The 19,321-nt window shown below is 44.2% G+C and overlaps 1 protein-coding gene across 5 annotated transcripts in view; it reads right to left on the bottom strand.

Annotated features, from left to right (window-relative positions):
• Nucleotides 1–19,321, bottom strand: part of TBC1D24 (TBC1 domain family member 24) — a 71,141-nt gene that overhangs the window by 8,316 nt on the left and 43,504 nt on the right. For all 5 annotated transcript variants that reach the window (XR_006274571.1, XR_006274570.1, XM_038419711.2 and 2 more), the window contains 4 exons: nt 17,620–17,778; nt 6,619–6,682; nt 3,874–3,969; nt 94–328 (listed from right to left, as the gene is read on the bottom strand). Coding sequence is in view for 3 of the 5 variants with exons in the window: in XM_038419711.2 (XP_038275639.1) it covers nt 94–328; nt 3,874–3,969; nt 6,619–6,682; nt 17,620–17,778 (554 nt within the window). In the remaining 2 variants the exon portion in view is untranslated. The remainder of the gene's footprint in view (nt 1–93; nt 329–3,873; nt 3,970–6,618; nt 6,683–17,619; nt 17,779–19,321) is intronic.

Here is a 19,321-nt window from a genome sequence, read left to right as displayed (position 1 = left end):
TGACATAAATGCTAAAAACAGCTTGACTGATTTTTTGCTGTGATAGGCAAGAAGATCTGGCAGGATAATTGCATGGATCCTGCACAGACTTACCTATGATGATGCACTCATTGCTGCCAGCCATGAACATGGAAGCGGTTTTGGAAGGCAAATTGAAGTGACGAGTAGCGAGGAAGGGGGAAAGACGATCCGAAGAGTCCGAGGGGATGCTGCTGGAGGACAGGACAGTGGAAACCTGCGTGGACTTAGCTCCTGGCTCAGAAGCAGTCACGGCCAGTTTGGGGTGCTTGATTATCACCCACTCATAGCGTTCCACTTCTGGCTGCAACTAGGTGAGAGGAGAAGAGAAGACAGCCAGGAATCAGTTGGTGAGCATCCATTCCACTGAGGGTTCTGAATACGAAGCAGCCCTGGAGCTGCTCAGATACTGCCAGTACCACTGGTGAGTGTTTCAGACTAACCCTTTGGCATAATGCACAGGAATGGTGCCAGAAAGACGTCTGCCTTGTAGAGGTTTGAGAATAAGACTTGGTAATATGTGGTGGTTTCTGAATTACCTTACTACATATGGCACCTTAGAGACTAACAAATTTATTAGAGCACAAGCTTTTGTGAGCTACAGCTCACTTCATCGGATGCGTTTGGTGGAAAAAACAGAGGAGAGATTGATATACACACACAGAGAACATGAAACAATGGGTTTATCATACACACTGTAAGGAGAGTGATCACTTAAGATAAGCCATCACCAGCAGCGGGGGGGAGGGGGGGAAGGAGGAAAACCTTTCATGGTGACAAGCAAGGTAGGCTATTTCCAGCAGTTAACAAGAATATCTGAGGAACAGTGGGGGGTGGGGTGGAGTGAGGGGGAGAAATAACATAGGGAAATAGTTTTACTTTGTGTAATGACTCATCCATTCCCAGTCTCTATTCAAGCCTAAGTTAATTGTATCCAGTTTGCAAATTAATTCCAATTCAGCAGTCTCTCGTTGGAGTCTGTTTTTGAAGCTTTTTTGTTGAAGGATAGCCACTCTTAGGTCTGTGATCGAGTGACCAGAGAGATTGAAGTGTTCTCCAACTGGTTTCTGAATGTTATAATTCTTGACGTCTGATTTGTGTCCATTCATTCTTTTACGTAGAGACTGTCCAGTTTGACCAATGTACATGGCAGAGGGGCATTGCTGGCACATGACGGCGTATATCACATTGGTAGATGCGCAGGTGAACGAGCCTCTGATAGTTTGGCTGATGTGATTAGGCCCTATGATGGTGTCCCCTGAATAGATATGTGGACAGAGTTGGCAACGGGCTTTGTTGCAGGGATAGGTTCCTGGGTTAGTGGTTCTGTTGTGTGGTGTGTGGTTGCTGGTGAGTATTTGCTTCAGATTGGGGGGCTGCCTGTAAGCAAGGACTGGCCTGTCTCCCAAGATCTGTGAGAGCGATGGGTCGTCCTTCAGGATCGGTTGTAGATCCTTGATGATGCGTTGGAGAGGTTTTAGTTGGGGGCTGAAGGTGATGGCTAGTGGCGTTCTGTTATTTTCTTTGTTGGGCCTGTCCTGTAGTAGGTGACTTCTGGGTACTCTTCTGGCTCTGTCAATCTGTTTCTTCACTTCAGCAGGTGGGTATTGTAGTTGTAGGAATGCATGATAGAGATCTTGTAGGTGTTTGTCTCCGTCTGAGGGGTTGGAGCAAATGCAGTTATATCGTAGAGCTTGGCTGTAGACAATGGATTGTGTGGTATGATCTGGATGAAAGCTAGAGGCATGTAGGTAGGAATAGCAGTCAGTAGGTTTCCGATATAGGGTGGTGTTTATGTGACCATCGCTTATTAGCACCGTAGTGTCCAGGAAGTGGATCTCTTGTGTGGACTGGACCAGGCTGAGGTTGATGGTGGGATGGAAATTTTTGAAATCATGGTGGAATTCCTCAAGGGCTTCTTTTCCATGGGTCCAGATGATGAAGATGTCATCAATGTAGCGCAAGTAGAGTAGGGGCATTAGGAGACGAGAGCTGAGGAAGCATTGTTCTAAGTCAGCCATAAAAATGTTGGCATACTGTGGGGCCATGCGGGTACCCGTCGCGGTGCCGCTGACTTGAAGGTATACATTGTCCCCAAATGTGAAATAGTTATGGGTGAAGACAAAGTCCAGCCACCAGGTTAGCCGTGACATTATCGGGGATACTGTTCCTGACGGCTTGTAGCCCATCTTTGTATGGAATGTTGGTGTAGAGGGCTTCTACATCCATAGTGGCTAGGATGGTGTTTTTAGGGAGATCACCAATGGACTGTAGTTTCCTCAGGAAGTCAGTGGTGTCTTGAAGATAGCTGGGAGTGCTGGTAACGTAGGACCTGAGGAGGGAGTCTACATAGCCAGACAACCCTGCTGTCAGGGTGCCAATGCCTGAGATGATGGGGCGTCCAGGATTTCCAGGTTTATGGTTCTTGGGTAGCAAATAGAATACCCCAGGTCGGGGTTCTAGCTGACAGCTTGTGCCACACACTCTCAAAGAAACTGCGGAACCACCTGATCAACAGAAGAGTACCCAGAAATCACCTACTACAGGACAGGCCCAACAAAGAAAATAACAGAACGCCACTAGCCATCACCTTCAGCCCCCAACTAAAACCTCTCCAATGCATCATCAAGGATCTACAACTTATCCTGAATGACGACCCATCACTCTCACAGATCTTGGGAGACAGACCAGTCCTTGCTTACAGACAGCCCCCCAACCTGAAGCAAATACTCACCAGCAACCACAAACCACACAACCGAACCACCAACCCAGGAACCTATCCTTGCAACAAAGCCCGTTGCCAACTCTGTCCACATATCTATTCAGGGGACACCATCATAGGGCCTAATCACATCAGCCAAACTATCAGAGGCTCGTTCACCTGCGCATCTACCAATGTGATATACGCCATCATGTGCCAGCAATGCCCCTCTGCCATGTACATTGGTCAAACTGGACAGTCTCTACGTAAAAGAATAAATGGACACAAATCAGACGTCAAGAATTATAACATTCAAAAACCAGTTGGAGAACACTTCAATCTCTCTGGTCACTCGATTACAGACCTAAGAGTGGCTATACTTCAACAAAAAAGCTTCAAAAACAGACTCCAACGAGAGACTGCTGAATTGGAATTAATTTGCAAACTGGATACAATTAACTTAGGCTTGAATAGAGACTGGGAATGGATGAGTCATTACACAAAGTAAAACTATTTCCCCATGTTATTTCTCCCCCTCACCCCACCCCACCCCCTACTGTTCCTCAGATATTCTTGTTAACTGCTGGAAATAGCCTACCTTGCTTGTCACCATGAAAGGTTTTCCTCCTTCCCCCGCCGCTGCTGGTGATGGCTTATCTTAAGTGATCACTCTCCTTACAGTGTGTATGATAAACCCATTGTTTCATGTTCTCTGTGTGTGTATATCAATCTCCCCTCTGTTGTTTCCACCAAATGCATCCGATGAAGTGAGCTGTAGCTCACGAAAGCTTATGCTCTAATAAATTTGTTAGTCTCTAAGGTGCCACAAGTACTCCTTTTCTTTTTGCGAATACAGACTAACACGGCTGCTACTGTGAAACCTTACTACATATGGCATGCATCCACGCCCAGGTCTTGTGAGAATCATTCTGTACTCAGGAGAAAGGCCCTCCCCATAAAATTGAATAGGTAATCTCCTACCACATTCTTTCATAAGGGATTCCATAGACTTTAAGGCCAGAAGGGCATGGGCTGGATCACAAGCTTGTCAGCCCATATATTCCACTCTAAATGGAAAAGGGGTGTTTCTGATTAGCTATTAAAATCCAGTCATCTCCATTCAGTATTGAGGCAGTATTGCGATTACTACTTACCCTAAATACAAAGCACTCTCCTGTCCCAAAGAAACTCAGTTTATTCCCTCCTCGCCTGCGCTCGCTCCAGTCAGTTGACAAATAAGCGCCACAGACCTAGAACAAAGGGCAAGGTCAGGAGGCTTTTCACCAGTTACTTCTAATAAGAAACAGGGTATTTTAAATTCACCGATACCAAAAGGTTTTGGAGCCCACAACTCAAGGTCTAATGTAGTTTAATGTTGAAAGTCTCAAGATCAGTGGATTGAGAGGGCACAAGTAATTTAGACCTAAAACTAGATCTAGATTCTGATCAGCTAGGGAATGGCCTGCAGATTCTAAATTTTAAAAATTATTTTACATCCACCAGTTCTGAGAGGAAGGATGGTCCAGTGGATAGGGTGCTAGTCTTGAACTCTGGAGAACAAAAGGTCAATTCTCTGCTTTGCCACAGACTTCATATGTGACCTTGGGTGAGTCACTTAGCCTCTCTGTGGCCCAGTTCCCAATCTGTACAATGGAGATAATAGCCCAGCCTAGCCCCACAGGGATGTTGTGAGGTGCTCAGATACTATGGCGATGGCGGGTGGGCATGTAAGTACCACAGGAAGAAGCATCATGGACAGATCTAGTCGCAAGAAAATAAAATTGTGGTAGCCAAATAGCCACTTCCTTGTTTTGGTACCCAAAGCATCAACACTCATATCAGAGCACATGAGACTGTTGACTGTGCAGCAGCTGCGAACAGGCAATAATCCCAGAGAACTACAAGCATGTCTGCTGCCTTCAACGATCTCGTCCACACTAGCAAGATTTCCCACTGCCAACAATGGGCATCAGGGACAGGTGCAGATGAATTGGTGCTGAGCCCAGTTTAACTGCTAAGATAGCCTAGGACATATACCACTCTAGACTCTGTCAGAAAGACTGGTTTCACACATTCAGCACAATTCGTGCTAGGTTAGGCATGCAGTTAAATCTCCTACAGTACCTAGTGGCGCTGGAACCCTTTTAATAGTGGGGGTGCTGAAAGCCAGCCCCCTTACTCCTGTCCACACATCCCTAGCTGGGGCTGCAAGCAGTACCGTGTTTCTGGGAGGGGGGGACCCAGACAGGGGTAAAGACTGGGGGCAGGCATGGGGCCTGCAGCCAGGACCCTGCATGTGGGGCCAGCAGAAGAGCCCCAGCTGTGGGGCCAGCGGTCAGGACCATGAGAGCAGGACGGGGAGGGGAGTGAGGGGCCCCAGGCACGTGGCCAGCACCCCAAGAGCAGAGGCCCAGATGCAGAGCCCTGGGAGCACAGCCAGCAGCCAGGACCCGAGCCCCAGGCGCAGGGCTAGGGAGCGGAATCCAAGGCATGGGGCCCCAGGCACAGGGCCAGCGACTGGGACCCTGCAGCACTCCCCACACGCCTACTTCCCCTGCCTATGTCAGCACCAGCAGAACTTCTCTCACTGCTGACATCCATTAGCAATGAGTAGCTTTGCTAGCATAGAAAAGGCTAGGAGGTAACAAAAAGATGGCCCGATACTGGAATCTGCTCCACTAGAAACAAGAAAAAAAACAACACAATATCTGAAGGGAAGTGCAGAAATTAGTATATTATTTTTTCGCTTCTAAGATGCAATTATAAACATGGAAAGTAAAAAACAGAAAATAGACAGTGTCCTTTTAGACTATTAACATTTCTCCCCTTCCTTCCTCTTCTTCCTTATTTTCTAAGGGATCATACAACAGATCACTATTTGCTCTCTCCATGAAGAGGCCAGCAGCAGCTGCACAGCTAGATTTAATAGCACTCTATAGGCCAAGAGGCAAATAAAGTTTATGATGGCAGATGCACTCTTTCCCCTTCTTCTGGATATCATGGACACAACATCAGCCACTTACCTAGCCACTGTGGCCTGAGGATTAGAAACAATCGGCCAAATTCTGCTTTAATTTACTTGCATACAAACCCAATGAAACTGACCACTGCAGGCTGCAATGGCACCATACGTGAGCAACAAAGCACAATGAGGCCTCCACTCCTGCAGGAGTTTGGTGTAGCCACCCAGCAAGGACATAACCAGAGAGAGAAATGCACAAGCTGCATGCAGCAGGAGCTGAATATTGCAATGGAATTTTAAAAGCCACACAGTATTTAGCAGCAAGCCCTCACTCTCTGTCACCAAAGGACCTCTATTCCTGTGCAGTGGCTCGTCTCAGAGCTCTAAGAAATTTCACTGCTATTGTGCATTTGGTTTTATCACAACCATAAGATCAGCACTCTTTTTTTTTTGGTGTAATAGGAAATCCAATACCACTTTCCCTTTTGAGCACTGCTACTGTACCAGGTTATCCTTGACCAAAAGGAAAACGCCTTCTCTGGATCACGAATGTCCAGTTCAGCACAATCCCACAGGCTCTCACTTCAGTCCTCATCTTAGCAGGGCATGTACATAATAAAATGGATGTCAGGGGTCTCAGTGGCAGTTACTGCAATCTGGTACCATTGCCACCATCACATATGGACTACAACAAAGGGGATGCCAGACCTGGACCCCGCTTGAAGTATTTAATCTGGTATAAAGTTTACTGGAGGTCCCTCATGGCTAGTGAACACCACACCGAGTACCTAAGTCAAAAGCATGTGGCCATAAGAAATGAATTTCTACACCATCTCCTTTATCATTGTTTCATAAATTGTGAAGGACAGGATGGGTTTTAGGCAACCAGGTGGTATGTGGCATCACCATTTCCTCAGTTACCTTTTACCCTACTTACCTCTTTGGCTGTTGTCTTGATCACGAGGAGAGTTGGTTCATGTCCTTCGCTGTGAGAATAGAACCTGGTATGTGAAGAGATGGTTCCTTAAGCAAACATCGCACTGCTTACATTAACTGTTGTATGTGATCTGCAGTGCCCGCACTACCTCTCTAGCCGAAGATTTGTTTGCTGGCATGAGGTACAATGATTGCTCAGGGCTGATTGCACCACTGCCAGTGTCTCCAACAATACAAGGCAGAGGATAGCAGCAACCTGAAAAAGACTACGGGCCTGATTCTCCATTGCCTTGCTCCTTGCAGAGACACCTGAGCAGAGTGGGGGGAAGACACTACCGAATCGGAAGAGCATCATTTTACAACCACTTTGCACAGGGGTAAATGGCTATGCAAGGTACTAGACAGCAGAGAATCAGGTCCTGTGTGTTGGTGTCATGGTGCATGAAGAGTTTTCTGCCTCCACAGGCAAATGCTGAGGCTCATTCCTCTCACTGATGTGTGTTACTCTCACAGGCACTCTGTGCTGGGGCAGAAGATGAAGGAACCCACTTATTTGTCTCTCTTGGTAATTCACTCTTGGTAGCTTCACCTCACATCCCATTTATTTGTCATTTCTGTGAACACCACAGGATCAGATCAAAGATAATGCCTTTATTGCTATAACAAATTCACTTGTCTTGGGAACAGAGCAAGACTGACATATTTTGACTTAATTTTTAGGCTGTACCATTTTAACACATTTCAGGGATAAAAGCAACTTCACAGAAGACAGCTGGGGAAAGTGGTTTTTGCTAGGCTACGTATCATCCTGCATATTTTTAAGTGTCTCTTTCCTTTTGCAGCTTCTTCTTTGCCTTTTTCTTCCCAAGAGTAGAGATGGGCAACCTCTGCTTATTGTTATCAAGTGAAATGAGAAGCTTTCAGAGACCCAGTGTGCATTGGTCTGAAGGGACTGGCAGGTTCGGGCTCATCTTCCGGGTTAAGACAAGTCTTAGGTCTGATCTACAGCGTTAGGTCAACGTAAGGCTGCTTATCCCAACCTAATTATGTTAGTGTACACGTACAGCCTTGCTCCTGCCGATGTGCCTTACTACACTGACATAACACTTCCACCTCCATGAGAGGCATAGGGCTTATGCTGGTGTAGTTACGGTGACACATGTTACTTACATCTTTGGCTATCATTCTTGTCATGAAATTGACAAGAAAGCTGGCTCCCGGCTTCCCAGGTGGGCTGCTTAGAATCATAGAATCATATAAGATTAGGGTTGGAAGAGACCTCAGGAGATCATCTAGTCCAATCCCCTGCTCAAAGCAGGACCAGCACCAACTAAATCCTGGTCTCAACTCCAAGCTGAGCTGCCACCCAGGCTCCTAGCTCCTCACTCTCAGCTGGGTTGCCATCTGGGCTCTTGGCTTCCTACCAGACTCCAGATGTGGATCTTCCCGCTCCAGCTCCCCCTTGAGGCTCTCTGCTCCCTGGCCAACCGGGCTCTCAGCTCCCTGCTCCCCACTGGGAGCACAGCTGTGCCCGGTGGGGAGCTTCAGCACTGTAAGAGCTTTGGAGTACTTGTGGCACCTTAGAGACTAACACATTTATTTGAGCATAAGCTTTCGTGAGCTACAGTTCACTTCATCGGATGCATTCCGATGAAGTGAGCTGTAGCTCACGAAAGCTTATGCTCAAATACATTTGTTAGTTTCTAAGGTGCCACAAGTACTCCTTTTCTTTTTGTGAATACAGACTAACACGGCTGCTACTCTGAAACCTGTAAGAGCTTTGAGAGTGACTGGTCATCATCAAACCAGCCAGTCACAGCAGTTAAAATTTCACAATAACAGGCTTAGCATGATTTAAATATTTTCATTAGGGACATGGATAATGAGTGGAGCTTATACAATTTGCAGATGATACCAAGCTGAGAAGGGTGAGAAACTCACAGATTAACTCATGATGCCCATGGAGCCTGTGTCCAGGGCCCACAGCCAATTTGGGGGCACCGCAGGAGCACCGTAACCTGTGTAGAAGTGCCGGGAGGCCACGGACACCAGAACTATGGCCCTGCCCCTTGCTCCTCCTCTTCCCCCTTGAGGTGGCGTTCCCTGGCCAGGCTAGAAGCCGAAGCTAGGCCATGGTAACAGCTGCCCAGGGAGCCCCAGCTGTTGTGGGGAGCCCCGGACCCTCCGCCTGCCTTGGGTGGGGTGTCTGGGTGCCCGAGAGCAACCCCTGGCCGGTGTCCTTGCCCCCCAGGGCCCCAATAAATCTTAATCCACCTCTGGGTGGGAATCATGTTGGAGGATAGGACTGGAATTCAAAACAACCTTGAGAAATTGGATATTTGTTCTGAAATCACAGAACTGGAAGGGACCTTGAGAGATCATCTAGTCCAATCCCCTGCACTCACGGCAGGACTAAGTATTTTCAACAACATGAAATTCAATAATGAAAAGTACAAAGTACTACACTTAGGAAGGAAAAAAAAAGCAAATGTAAAACTACAAAATGGGGAATGATTGGCTAGGAGATAGTATTGCTGAAAAGGATCTGGGGGTTATACTGGATCACAACTGAATACGAGTCAACAATGTGATACAGTTGGGAAAACAGCTAATATTATTCTGAGTTGTATTAACATGAGTGTTGTATATAAGATATGGGAGGTAATTGTCCCACTCTACTTGGAAGGGATGAGGCCTCAGCTGGAGTGCTGTCTCCAGTTCTGGGCACTACACTTTGGAAAGATGGGCACAAATTAGAGAGAGTGGACAGAAGAGGAACAAAACTAATAAAAGGTTTAGAATACCTGACCCAGGAGGAAAGGTTAAAAACCTGGGCATGTTTAGTCTTAAGAAGAGAAGACTGAGGGGGACTGATAAGAGTCTTCACATATGTTAAGGGCTATTCTAAATAGACAGATTCATAGATACTAAGGTCAGAAGGGACCATTCTGATCATCTAGTCTGACCTCCTGCACAGCACAGGCCACCCACCCACTCCTGCGAAAAACCTCACCTATGTCTGAGCTATTGAAGTCCTCAAATTGTGGTTTAAAGACTTCAAGGAGCAGAGAATCCTCCCTCAAGTGACCCATGCCCCATGCTACAGAGGAAGGCGAAAAACCACCAGGGCCTCTCCAATCTGCCCTGGAGGAAAATTCCTTCCCAACCCCAAATATGGCGATCAGCTAAACCCTGAGCATATGGGCAAGATTCACCAGCCACATACTACAGAAAATTCTTTCCTGGGTAACTCAGATCCCATCCATCTAATATCCCATCTCAGGGGATTAGGCCTATTTATCCTGAATATTTAAAGATCAATTACTTACCAAAATCACATTATCCCATCATACCATCTCCTCCATAAACTTATCAAGTAGAATCTTAAAACCAGATAGATCTTTTGCTCCCACTGCTTCCCTTGGAAGGCTATTCCAAAACTTCACTCCTCTGGTTAGAAACCTTCGTCTAATTTCAAGTCTAAACTTCCTAGTGGCCAGTTTATACCCATTTGTTCTTGTGTCCACAGTGGTGCTGAGCTTAAATAATTCCTCTCCCTCTCCTGTATTTATCCCTCTGATATATTTATAGAGCAATCATATCTCCCCTCAACCTTCTTTTAGTTAGGATAAACAAGCCAAGCTCCTTAAGTCTCCTTTCATAAGACAAGTTTTCCATTCCTTGGATCATCCTAGTAGCCCTTCTCTGTACCTGCTCCAGTTTGAATTCATCCTTTTTAAACATGGGAGACCAGAACTGCACACAGTATTCTAGGTGAGGTCTCAGCAGTGCCTTGTATAATGGTACTAAAACCTCCTTATCCCTACTGGAAATGCCTCTCCTGATGCATGCCAAAACCGCATTAGCTTTTTTCACAGCCATATCACATTGGCAGCTCATAGTCATCCTATGATCAACCAAAACTCCAAGGTCTTTCTCCTCTTCTGTTACTTCTAATTGATGCGTCCCCAACTTATAACTAAAATTCTTGTTATTAATCCCTAAATGCATAACCTTACACTTCTCACTATTAAATTTCATCCTATTACTATTACTCCAGTTTACAAGGTCATCCAGATCCTCCTATATAATATCCCAATCCTTCTCTGAATTGGCAGTACTTCCCAGCTTTGTATCATCTGCAGCCTTTATTAGCACACTCCCACTTTTTGTGCTGAGGTCAGTAATAAAAAGATTAAATAAGATTGGTCCCAAAACCAATCCCTGAGGAACTCCACTGGTAACCTCCCTCCAACCTGACAGTTCGCCTTTCAGTAGGACCCGTTGCAGTCTCCCCTTTAACCAATTCCTTACCCACCTTTTGATGTTCATATTGATCCCCGTCTTCTCCAATTTAACTAATAATTCCCCATGTGGCATGGTATCAAATGCATTACTGAAATCTAGGTAAATTAGATCCACTGCATTTCCTTTATCTAAAAAATCTGTTACTTTTTCAAAAAAGATTAGGTTGGTTTGGCACGATCTACCTATTGTAAGACCATGTTGTATTTTGTCCCATCTACCATTGACTTCAATGTCCTTAACTAATTTCTCCTTCATAATTTTTTCCAGGACCTTGCATACTACAGATGTCAAACTAACTGGCCTGTAGTTACTTGGATCACTTTTTTTTCCTTTCTTAAAAATACGAACTATATTAACAATTCTCCAATCATTCGGTACAACTCCTGAGTTTACAGATTCATTAAAAATTCTTGCTAATGGGCTTGCAATTTCAGGTGCCAATTCCTTTAATATTCTTGGATGAAGATTATCTGGGCCCCCCCGATTTAGTCCCATTAAGCTGTTTCAGTTTCGCTTCTCCCTCAGATATGGTAATATCTACCTCCATATCCTCATTCCCATTTGTCATGCTACCATTATCCCTAAGATCCTCTTTAGCCTTATTAAAGACTGAGGCAAAGTATTTGTTTAGATATTGGGCCATGCCTAGATTATCTTTAACCACCACTCCATCCTCAGTGTTTAGTGGCCCCATTTCTTCTTTCTTAGTTTTCTTCTTATTTATATGGCTATAGAACTTTTTACTATTGGTTTTAATTGCCTTTGCAAGGTCCAACTCTACTCGACTTTTAGCCTGTCTCACTTTATCCCTACATGTTCTGACCTCAATTAGGTAGCTTTCCTTGCTGATCCCTCCCATCTTCCACTCTCTGTATGCTTTCTGCTTCTTCTTAATCACCTCTCTAAGATGCTTGCTCATCCAGCTTGGTCTACAACTCCTTCCTATGAATTTTCCCCCCTTTCTTGGGATAGACGCTTCCGATAGCTTCTGCAGCTTTGATTTAAAGTAATCCCAGGCCTCCTCTACCTTTAGATCCATAAGTTCTTCACTCCAATCCACTTCCCTATCTAATCTCCTTAATTTTTGAAAGTCAGCCCTTTTGAAATCAAAAACTCTAGTTGCAGATTTATTTTTGTTAATCCTTCCGTTCTGTTTGAACTGAATTAGCTCATGATCACTTGAACCAAGATTATCCCCTACAACCATTTCTTCTATGGGGTCCTCGCTGCTCACCAAAATCAAATCTAAAATGGCATCCTCTCTAATCGGTTCAGCAACTACTTGATGAAAGAATCCATCAGCTATCACATCTAGGAAAATCTGAGCCCTGTTATTATTACTAGCACTTGTCCTCCAGTCTATATCTGGGAAGTTAGTCTCCCATGATCACGCAGTTTCCATTAGTATTTACTTTATTAAAAACATTAAAAAGGGCTCTATCCATATCCAAATTAGATACCGGAGGTCTATAGCACACCCCAAGCACTATCGTAGGAGAGGCTTTACTAGTTATCTTCCCCAATGTAATTTTTGTCCAGACGGACTCTGTCTTATCCATTCCATCGCTTCTTATTTCTTTACATTGTACCTCATCATTGATATACAATGCTACTCCACCACCTTTACCTTTGTTTCTGTCTTTCCTAAACAGCACATACCCTTCAATACCTGTAGTCCAGTCATGACTACTATTCTGCCATGTTTCTATTATGCCTATAATATCTGGTTTCACTTCCTGCACCAGTAGCTCTAGTGCCTCCATTTTGTTACCGAGGCTCTTTGCATTGGTGTACAAACATCTTAATTTTTGCTGTTTGGCCTCGCTCACATTTTGTACCCTATTAAGCACAGTCATTCTACAGCCAGTATAACCTATTAGACTAGAGGACAGTGATCAATTGTTCACCACATCCACTGAAGCTAGAACAGGAAGTAAACTGGCTTAATCTGAAGCAAGGGAGATTTAAATTAAATATTAGGAAAAATATCTAACTACAAGGATAGTTAAGCTCTGGAACAGGCCTCCTAGGCACTGTGTGGAATCCCCATCATTGGAGATTTTTAAAAACGGGTTGGACAAACACCTATCAGCGTTGGTCTATGAAGGGAGACTATGCTAGGCTGGGGAAGACGCTTAAGGAAATCGAGGCTCAGGTGATCTTTAGTGGGATTCTGCCTGTTCCTAAAGAAGGGCAACAAAGGTGTGACAAGATTATGACTATCAACAGATGGCTTAGGCAGTGGTGCTGTAAGGAGGGCTTTAGGATGTATGGCCACTGGAAGGCATTCATGGACAGATGACAGTTCTCTCGGGATGGATTTCATCTGAGTAGGGAAGGAAATAGACTTCTAGGATGGAGGCTGGCACAACTGATTAAGAGAGCTTTAAACTAGGAATTTGGGGGAGATGGTTGGGAGATTTCCAGGTAATCTCCACGCCGGATTTTAGCATTGAGAGGGAAGAAAATTAAAGTAAGGAAGGATACAGCCGTGGGTAGGAGAATGGACATAAGGAGGAAGGGCAGTGTGGTGGATACCAGTCTAATAGGTCATACTGGCTGTAAAATGACCATGCCTAATTGGGTACAGAATGTGAGCAAGGCCAAACAGCAAAAATTAAGATGTTTGTACACCAACGCGAGGAGCCTAGGTAACAAAATGGAGGAACTAGAGCTACTGGTGCAGGAAGTGAAACCAGATATTATAGGCATAACAGAAACATGGCAGAATAGTAGTCATGATTGGACTACAGGTATTGAAGGGTATGTGCTGTTTAGGAAAGACAGAAACAAAGATAAAGGTGGTGGAGTAGCATTGTATATCAATAATGAGGTAGAATGTAAAGAAATAAGAAGCAATGGAATGGATAAGACAGAGTCCGTCTGGGCAAAAATCACATTGGGGAAGAAAACTACTAGTGCTTCCCCTGCGATAGTGCTTGGGGTGTGCTATAGACCACAGGGATCTATACTGGATATGGAAAGAGCCCTCTTTCATGTTTTTAATGAAGTAAATACTAATGGAAACTGCGTGATCATGGGAGACTAACTTCCCAGATATAGACTGGAGGACAAGTGCTAGTAATAATAACAGGGCTCAGATTTTCCTAGATGTGATAGCTGATGGATTCTTTCATCAAGTAGTTGCTGAACCGATTAGAGAGGATGCCATTTTAGATTTGGTTTTGGTGAGCACTGAGGACCTCATAGAAGAAATGGTTGTAGGGGACAATCTTGGTTCAAGTGATCATGAACTAATTCAGTTCAAACTGAATGGAAGGATAAACAAAACTAAATCTGTGACTAGGGTTTTTGATTTCAAAAGGGCTGACTTTCAAAAATTAAGGAGATTAGTTAGGAAAGTGGATTGGACTGAAGAATTTATGGATCTAAAGGCAGAGGAGGCCTGGGATTACTTTAAGTCAAAGATACAGAAACTATCGGAAGCCTGTATCCCAAGAAAGGGGAAAAAATTCATAGGCGGAAGTTGTAGACCAAGCTGGATGAGCAACCATCTTAGAGAGGTGATTAAGAAGAAGCAGAAAGCATACAGGGAGTGGAAGATGGGAGTGATCAGCAAGGAAAGCTACCTAATTGAGGTCAGAACATGTAGGGATAAAGTGAGACAGGCTAAAAGTCGAGTAGAATTGGACCTTGCAAAGGCAATTAAAACCAATAGTAAAAGGTTCTATAGCCATATAAATACGAAGAAAACAAAAAAAGAAGAAGTGGGACCGCTAAACACTGAGGATGGAGTGGAGGTTAAGGATAATCTAGGCATGGCCCAATATCTAAACCAATACTTTGCCTCAGTCTTTAATAAGGCTAATGGTAGCATGACAAATGAGAATGAGGATATGGAGGTAGATATTACCATATCTGAGGGAGAAGCGAAACTGAAACAGCTTAATGGGACTAAATCGGGGGGCCCAGATAATCTTCATCCAAGAACATTAAAGGAACTGGCACATGAAGTTGCAAGCCCATTAGCAAGAATTTTTAATGAATCTGTAAACTCAGAGGTTGTACCGAATGATTGGAGAATTGCTAACATAGTTCGTATTTTTAAGAAAGGAGAAAAAAAGTGATCCGGGTAACTACAGGCCTGTTAGTTTGACATCTGTAGTATGCAAGGTCTTGGAAAAAATTTTGAACGAGAAAGTAGTTAAGGACATTGAGGTCAATGGTAGATGGGACAAAATACAACATGGTTTTACAAAAGGTAGATCGTGCCAAACCAATCTGATCTCCTTCTTTGAAAAAGTAACAGATTTTTTAGCCAAAGGAAATGCAGTGGATCTAGTTTACCTAGATTTCAGTAAGGCGTTTGATTCCATGCCACATGGGGATTTATTAGTTAAATTGGAAAAGATGGGGATCAATATGAAAATTGAAAGGTGGATAAGGAACTGGTTAACAGGTAGACTACAGTGGGTCCTACTGAAAGGTGAACTGTCAGGTTGGAGGGAGGTTACCAGTGGAGTTCCTCAGGGATAAATTTTGGGACCAATCTTATTTAATCTTTTTATTACTGACCTCAGCACAAAAAGTGGGAGTGTGCTAATAAAGGTTGCAGATGATACAAAGCTGGGAGGTATTACCAATTCAGAGAGAGACCGGGATATCATACAGGAAGATTTGGATGACCTTGTAAACTGGAGTAATAGTAATAGGATGAAATTTAATAGTGAGAAGTGTAAGGTTATGCATTTAGGGATTAATAACAAGAAATTTAGTTATAAGCTGCAGACGCATTAATTAGTAGTAATGGAGGAGGACAAGGACCTTGGAATATTGGTTGATCATAGGATGACTATGAGCTGCCAATGTGATATGGCTGCGAGAAAAGCTAATGCAGTTTTGGGGTGCATCCGGTGAGGTATTTCCAGTCGAGATAAGGAGGTTTTAGTACCATTATACAAGGCACTGGTGAGACCTCTCTTGGAATACTGTGTGCAGTTCTGGTCTCCCATATTTAAGAAGGATGAATTCAAACTGGAACAGGTACAGAGAAGGGCTACTAGGATGATCCGAGGAATCGAAAATCTGTCTTATGAAAGGAGACGCAAGGAGCTTGGCTTGTTTAACCTAACCAAAAGAAGGTTGAGGGGAGATATGATTGCTCTCTATAAATATATCAGAAGGATAAATACCGGAGCGAGAGAGGAATTATTTAAGCTCAGTACCAATGTGGACACAAAAACAAATGGATATAAACTGGTCATCGGGAAGTTTAGACTTGAAATTAGACAAATAACCATCAGAGGAGTGAAGTTTTGGAATAACCTTCCAAGGGAAGCCGTGGGGGCAAGAGACCTATCTGGCTTTAAGATTAAACTCCATGAATTTATGGAGGAGATGATATGATGGGATAACATGATTTTGGCAATTAATTGATTTTTAACTATTCATGGTAAATTGGCCCAATGGCCTGTGATGGGATGGTTAGATGAGGTATCAGAGTAGCAGCCGTGTTAGTCTGTATTCGCAAAAAGAAAAGGAGTACTGGTGGCACCTTAGAGACTAACAAATTTATTAGAGCATAAGCTTTCGTGAGCTACAGCTCACTTCATCGGATGCTGAGCTGTAGCTCACGAAAGCTTATGCTCTAATAAATTTGTTAGTCTCTAAGGTGCCACCAGTACTCCTTTTCTTTTAGATGAGGTAGGATCTGAGTTACTACAGAGAATTCTTTCCTGGATATCTGGCTGGTGAATCTTGCCCATATGCTCAGGATTTAGCTGATCGCCATATTTGGGGTTGGAAAGGAATTTTCCTCCAGGGCAGATTGGAAGAGGCCCTGGAGGTTTTTTGCCTTCCTCTGTAGCATGGGGCACGGGTCACTTGCTGGAGCATTCTCTGCTCCTTGAAGTCTTTAAACCATGATTTGAGGACTTCAATAGCTCAGACATAGGTGAGAGGTTTATCGCAGGAGTGAGTGGGTGAGATTCTGTGGCCTGCATTGTGCAGGAGGTCAGACTAGATGATCATAATGGTCCCTTCTGACCTTAATATCTATGAATCTAGGTTTACTTGGTCCTGCCTCTGTGCAGGGGGCTGGACTCTATGAGATCTCGATGTCCCTTCCAGACCGACATTTCTATGATTCTATGAATTAACTACAATTCCTATGGTTAGCACTCAAACAGGGGTAATTCAGGACTAGCACTCACACTGAGGGCTTGTCTTTACTATGAGGGTAAGCCAATCTAAGTTATGCTTCTCCAGCTACGAGAATAACGTAGTTGGAGTCTACGTAGCTTAGGCTGACTTACCACAGTGTCTTCATGGCGCTGAGGCGACAGGAGATGCTCTCCGGTCAACTTCCCTTACTCTCCTCAGACAGCTGGAGTACCGGGGTCGACCGAAGAGCGGTCTTAGTGGGTCTTCATTAGACCTGTTAAATTGATCCCTGCTGCATCGATTGCAGCAGCATTGATCTCCCCGGTAGTGGAGTCCAGCCCTAATTGGATGCAGGACCATAGCCTCTAATTTTGGAAGCTATCCTTGTGGTAACTGTAACTGAGATGCGGGAGGAGAGATTCAGACTTCCCTGGCACTTGCAATCGGTCACTCCCATAATAGTCTTTGGATGCATATTTTGGTGAGCCATGCTTTGGATGAGGATTTCTGTACCCAGTTAGCATTGGTTGGCTGTTCTTTTCTACTTGTACAATAGGAAAGACCAGGTTACCTGTTTAGGCTGCAGCCATGCTCCAAGGTGGTGAAAAGCAATAGGGGCTGGCAAAGTGCAAAGCGCTCTGGGATCCAGGACCAGATGTCTCTCATCTCTTTCACGCTGACGATTTCAGACTTGAAGTTCTCAGCATGCACTGCCAAGTGCACGTTCTGTCTGTGAAACATGGGAAATACTGTTGAGAGAGAGAAGATAATCTGACAAGCAACACACAAAGGGGACAGCTGAATGTGAGAACATGCCTAGGTGGAAATGCCTCAGTGAGTACCCTGCTCTCTGAAGATCCAGGCCACGAGGTGAGGACAGCGTGGTTTGATGGAGGAAAGAAACAATGTTGCCGTTTGGTGGAATCCATAATGATTAGTGGCTTTACTGGAGAGAACTTTGCAGCTCTTACTCAGCCATGCTATCAATGGCAGGTGCAGAGGAGCTCAATGTTTGAATGAACAGGGGAATATCAGGACCTTAAAAAACAAATTCAGTTAGATTTGCCGCTCAAGGATAGCCCCATTAGTACCAGCACTAGAGAGATGCACCCCACAGGGGAGAAAATACTGCAAGTCCACCCAAATATTCTGGCACTTCCTGGTCTCTCGAGTCCTGTTTGTATTTGTGGAATTTGAGAATTCTTGCAAATATCTCAGTCACACTAGAGTTACATAGATATCAGAGTTGCCATCTCCCACAATTTTATCATGAGTCTCATGATATTTGGTGTTTTCGGAAAGCCCTGGCTTCTGCAGTCATTGGATTATTGAGAATCTCTGCTTTTGTTAAAAAAGAGTTTTGCATCCTCATGGTTGCAGAGATAAGCTTGAAAACATGATCCGAGTGCACCCTATACGCTCAGAAACCAAGACAAAGTAAAAGATCCCAAATGTATTATTTTTTAAAATCTCGTGATTTTAAAATCCAATCTCTTGAGTTGTGGGGGCCTGATTCATGATTTGAGAACCCTTGGGATTGGCAATACAAGGATCAATATATCTACCCACCCTTTATTACTCTGGGTTAAAGAAGGAATCAATCCACTCAAACCCATGATAACAGAAGGTTTAAAAACTGTTATTGCATCTGCATCTGATGGTGAAGCCAGTTATCAGTACAAGTGCCACAGCCAAGTACATCTGGTGGAAGAGACACAAGGGCTCAAACAAGGTGCTAAAGGATCAGATAGCAATCAGCTGAACCAAGCTCTGGAGAATCAATTCTGCATTCCACGAGGGTGTACTGAGTGTGGGAAAGGGTCCCAAGTGTTTGATAGGTTTTACAGTATTTTTATCTCGGCCATTGTTGGTTTAGTTCTTTTCTTTCCCCCACAACTTCACAGAATGCAGAGAGGACCTCATAAATAATGTGCTGAGTATGTTAGTGTAGCTAGGAGCTCCTTATAGTGTGAGAAATGCTACATCACTTTATGAAGATTCCTACTTGGGAGTCCTGAGTAGTCACTCATGCACTTGCAGCACTCCTTACTAACTGCTTGCTAAAGAGAGAGATTGGGAGCTGCCCAAAGTTACCAATCCTGTGTCATTTACTATAGCAAGTAGGGCATCTCTAAGCTGCCCCGCTGTCAGCATTCCTAATGGGGAGACTGAACGTGTGTTGGTTTAGGCACAAGTCATTTTATGAAGCTCACTAACCTTCCGATAGAAATGTTAAAGGAGGCTCACCTCTTGCACGGCAGCCCTGAATTCTC

This window comes from Dermochelys coriacea, chromosome 10 (assembly GCF_009764565.3).
Source record: "Dermochelys coriacea isolate rDerCor1 chromosome 10, rDerCor1.pri.v4, whole genome shotgun sequence".
Classification (NCBI taxonomy): domain Eukaryota; kingdom Metazoa; phylum Chordata; order Testudines; family Dermochelyidae; genus Dermochelys; species Dermochelys coriacea.
The sequence above is the reverse complement of the archived record's forward strand: the minus strand, read 5'-3'. Positions and strand labels throughout refer to the sequence as shown.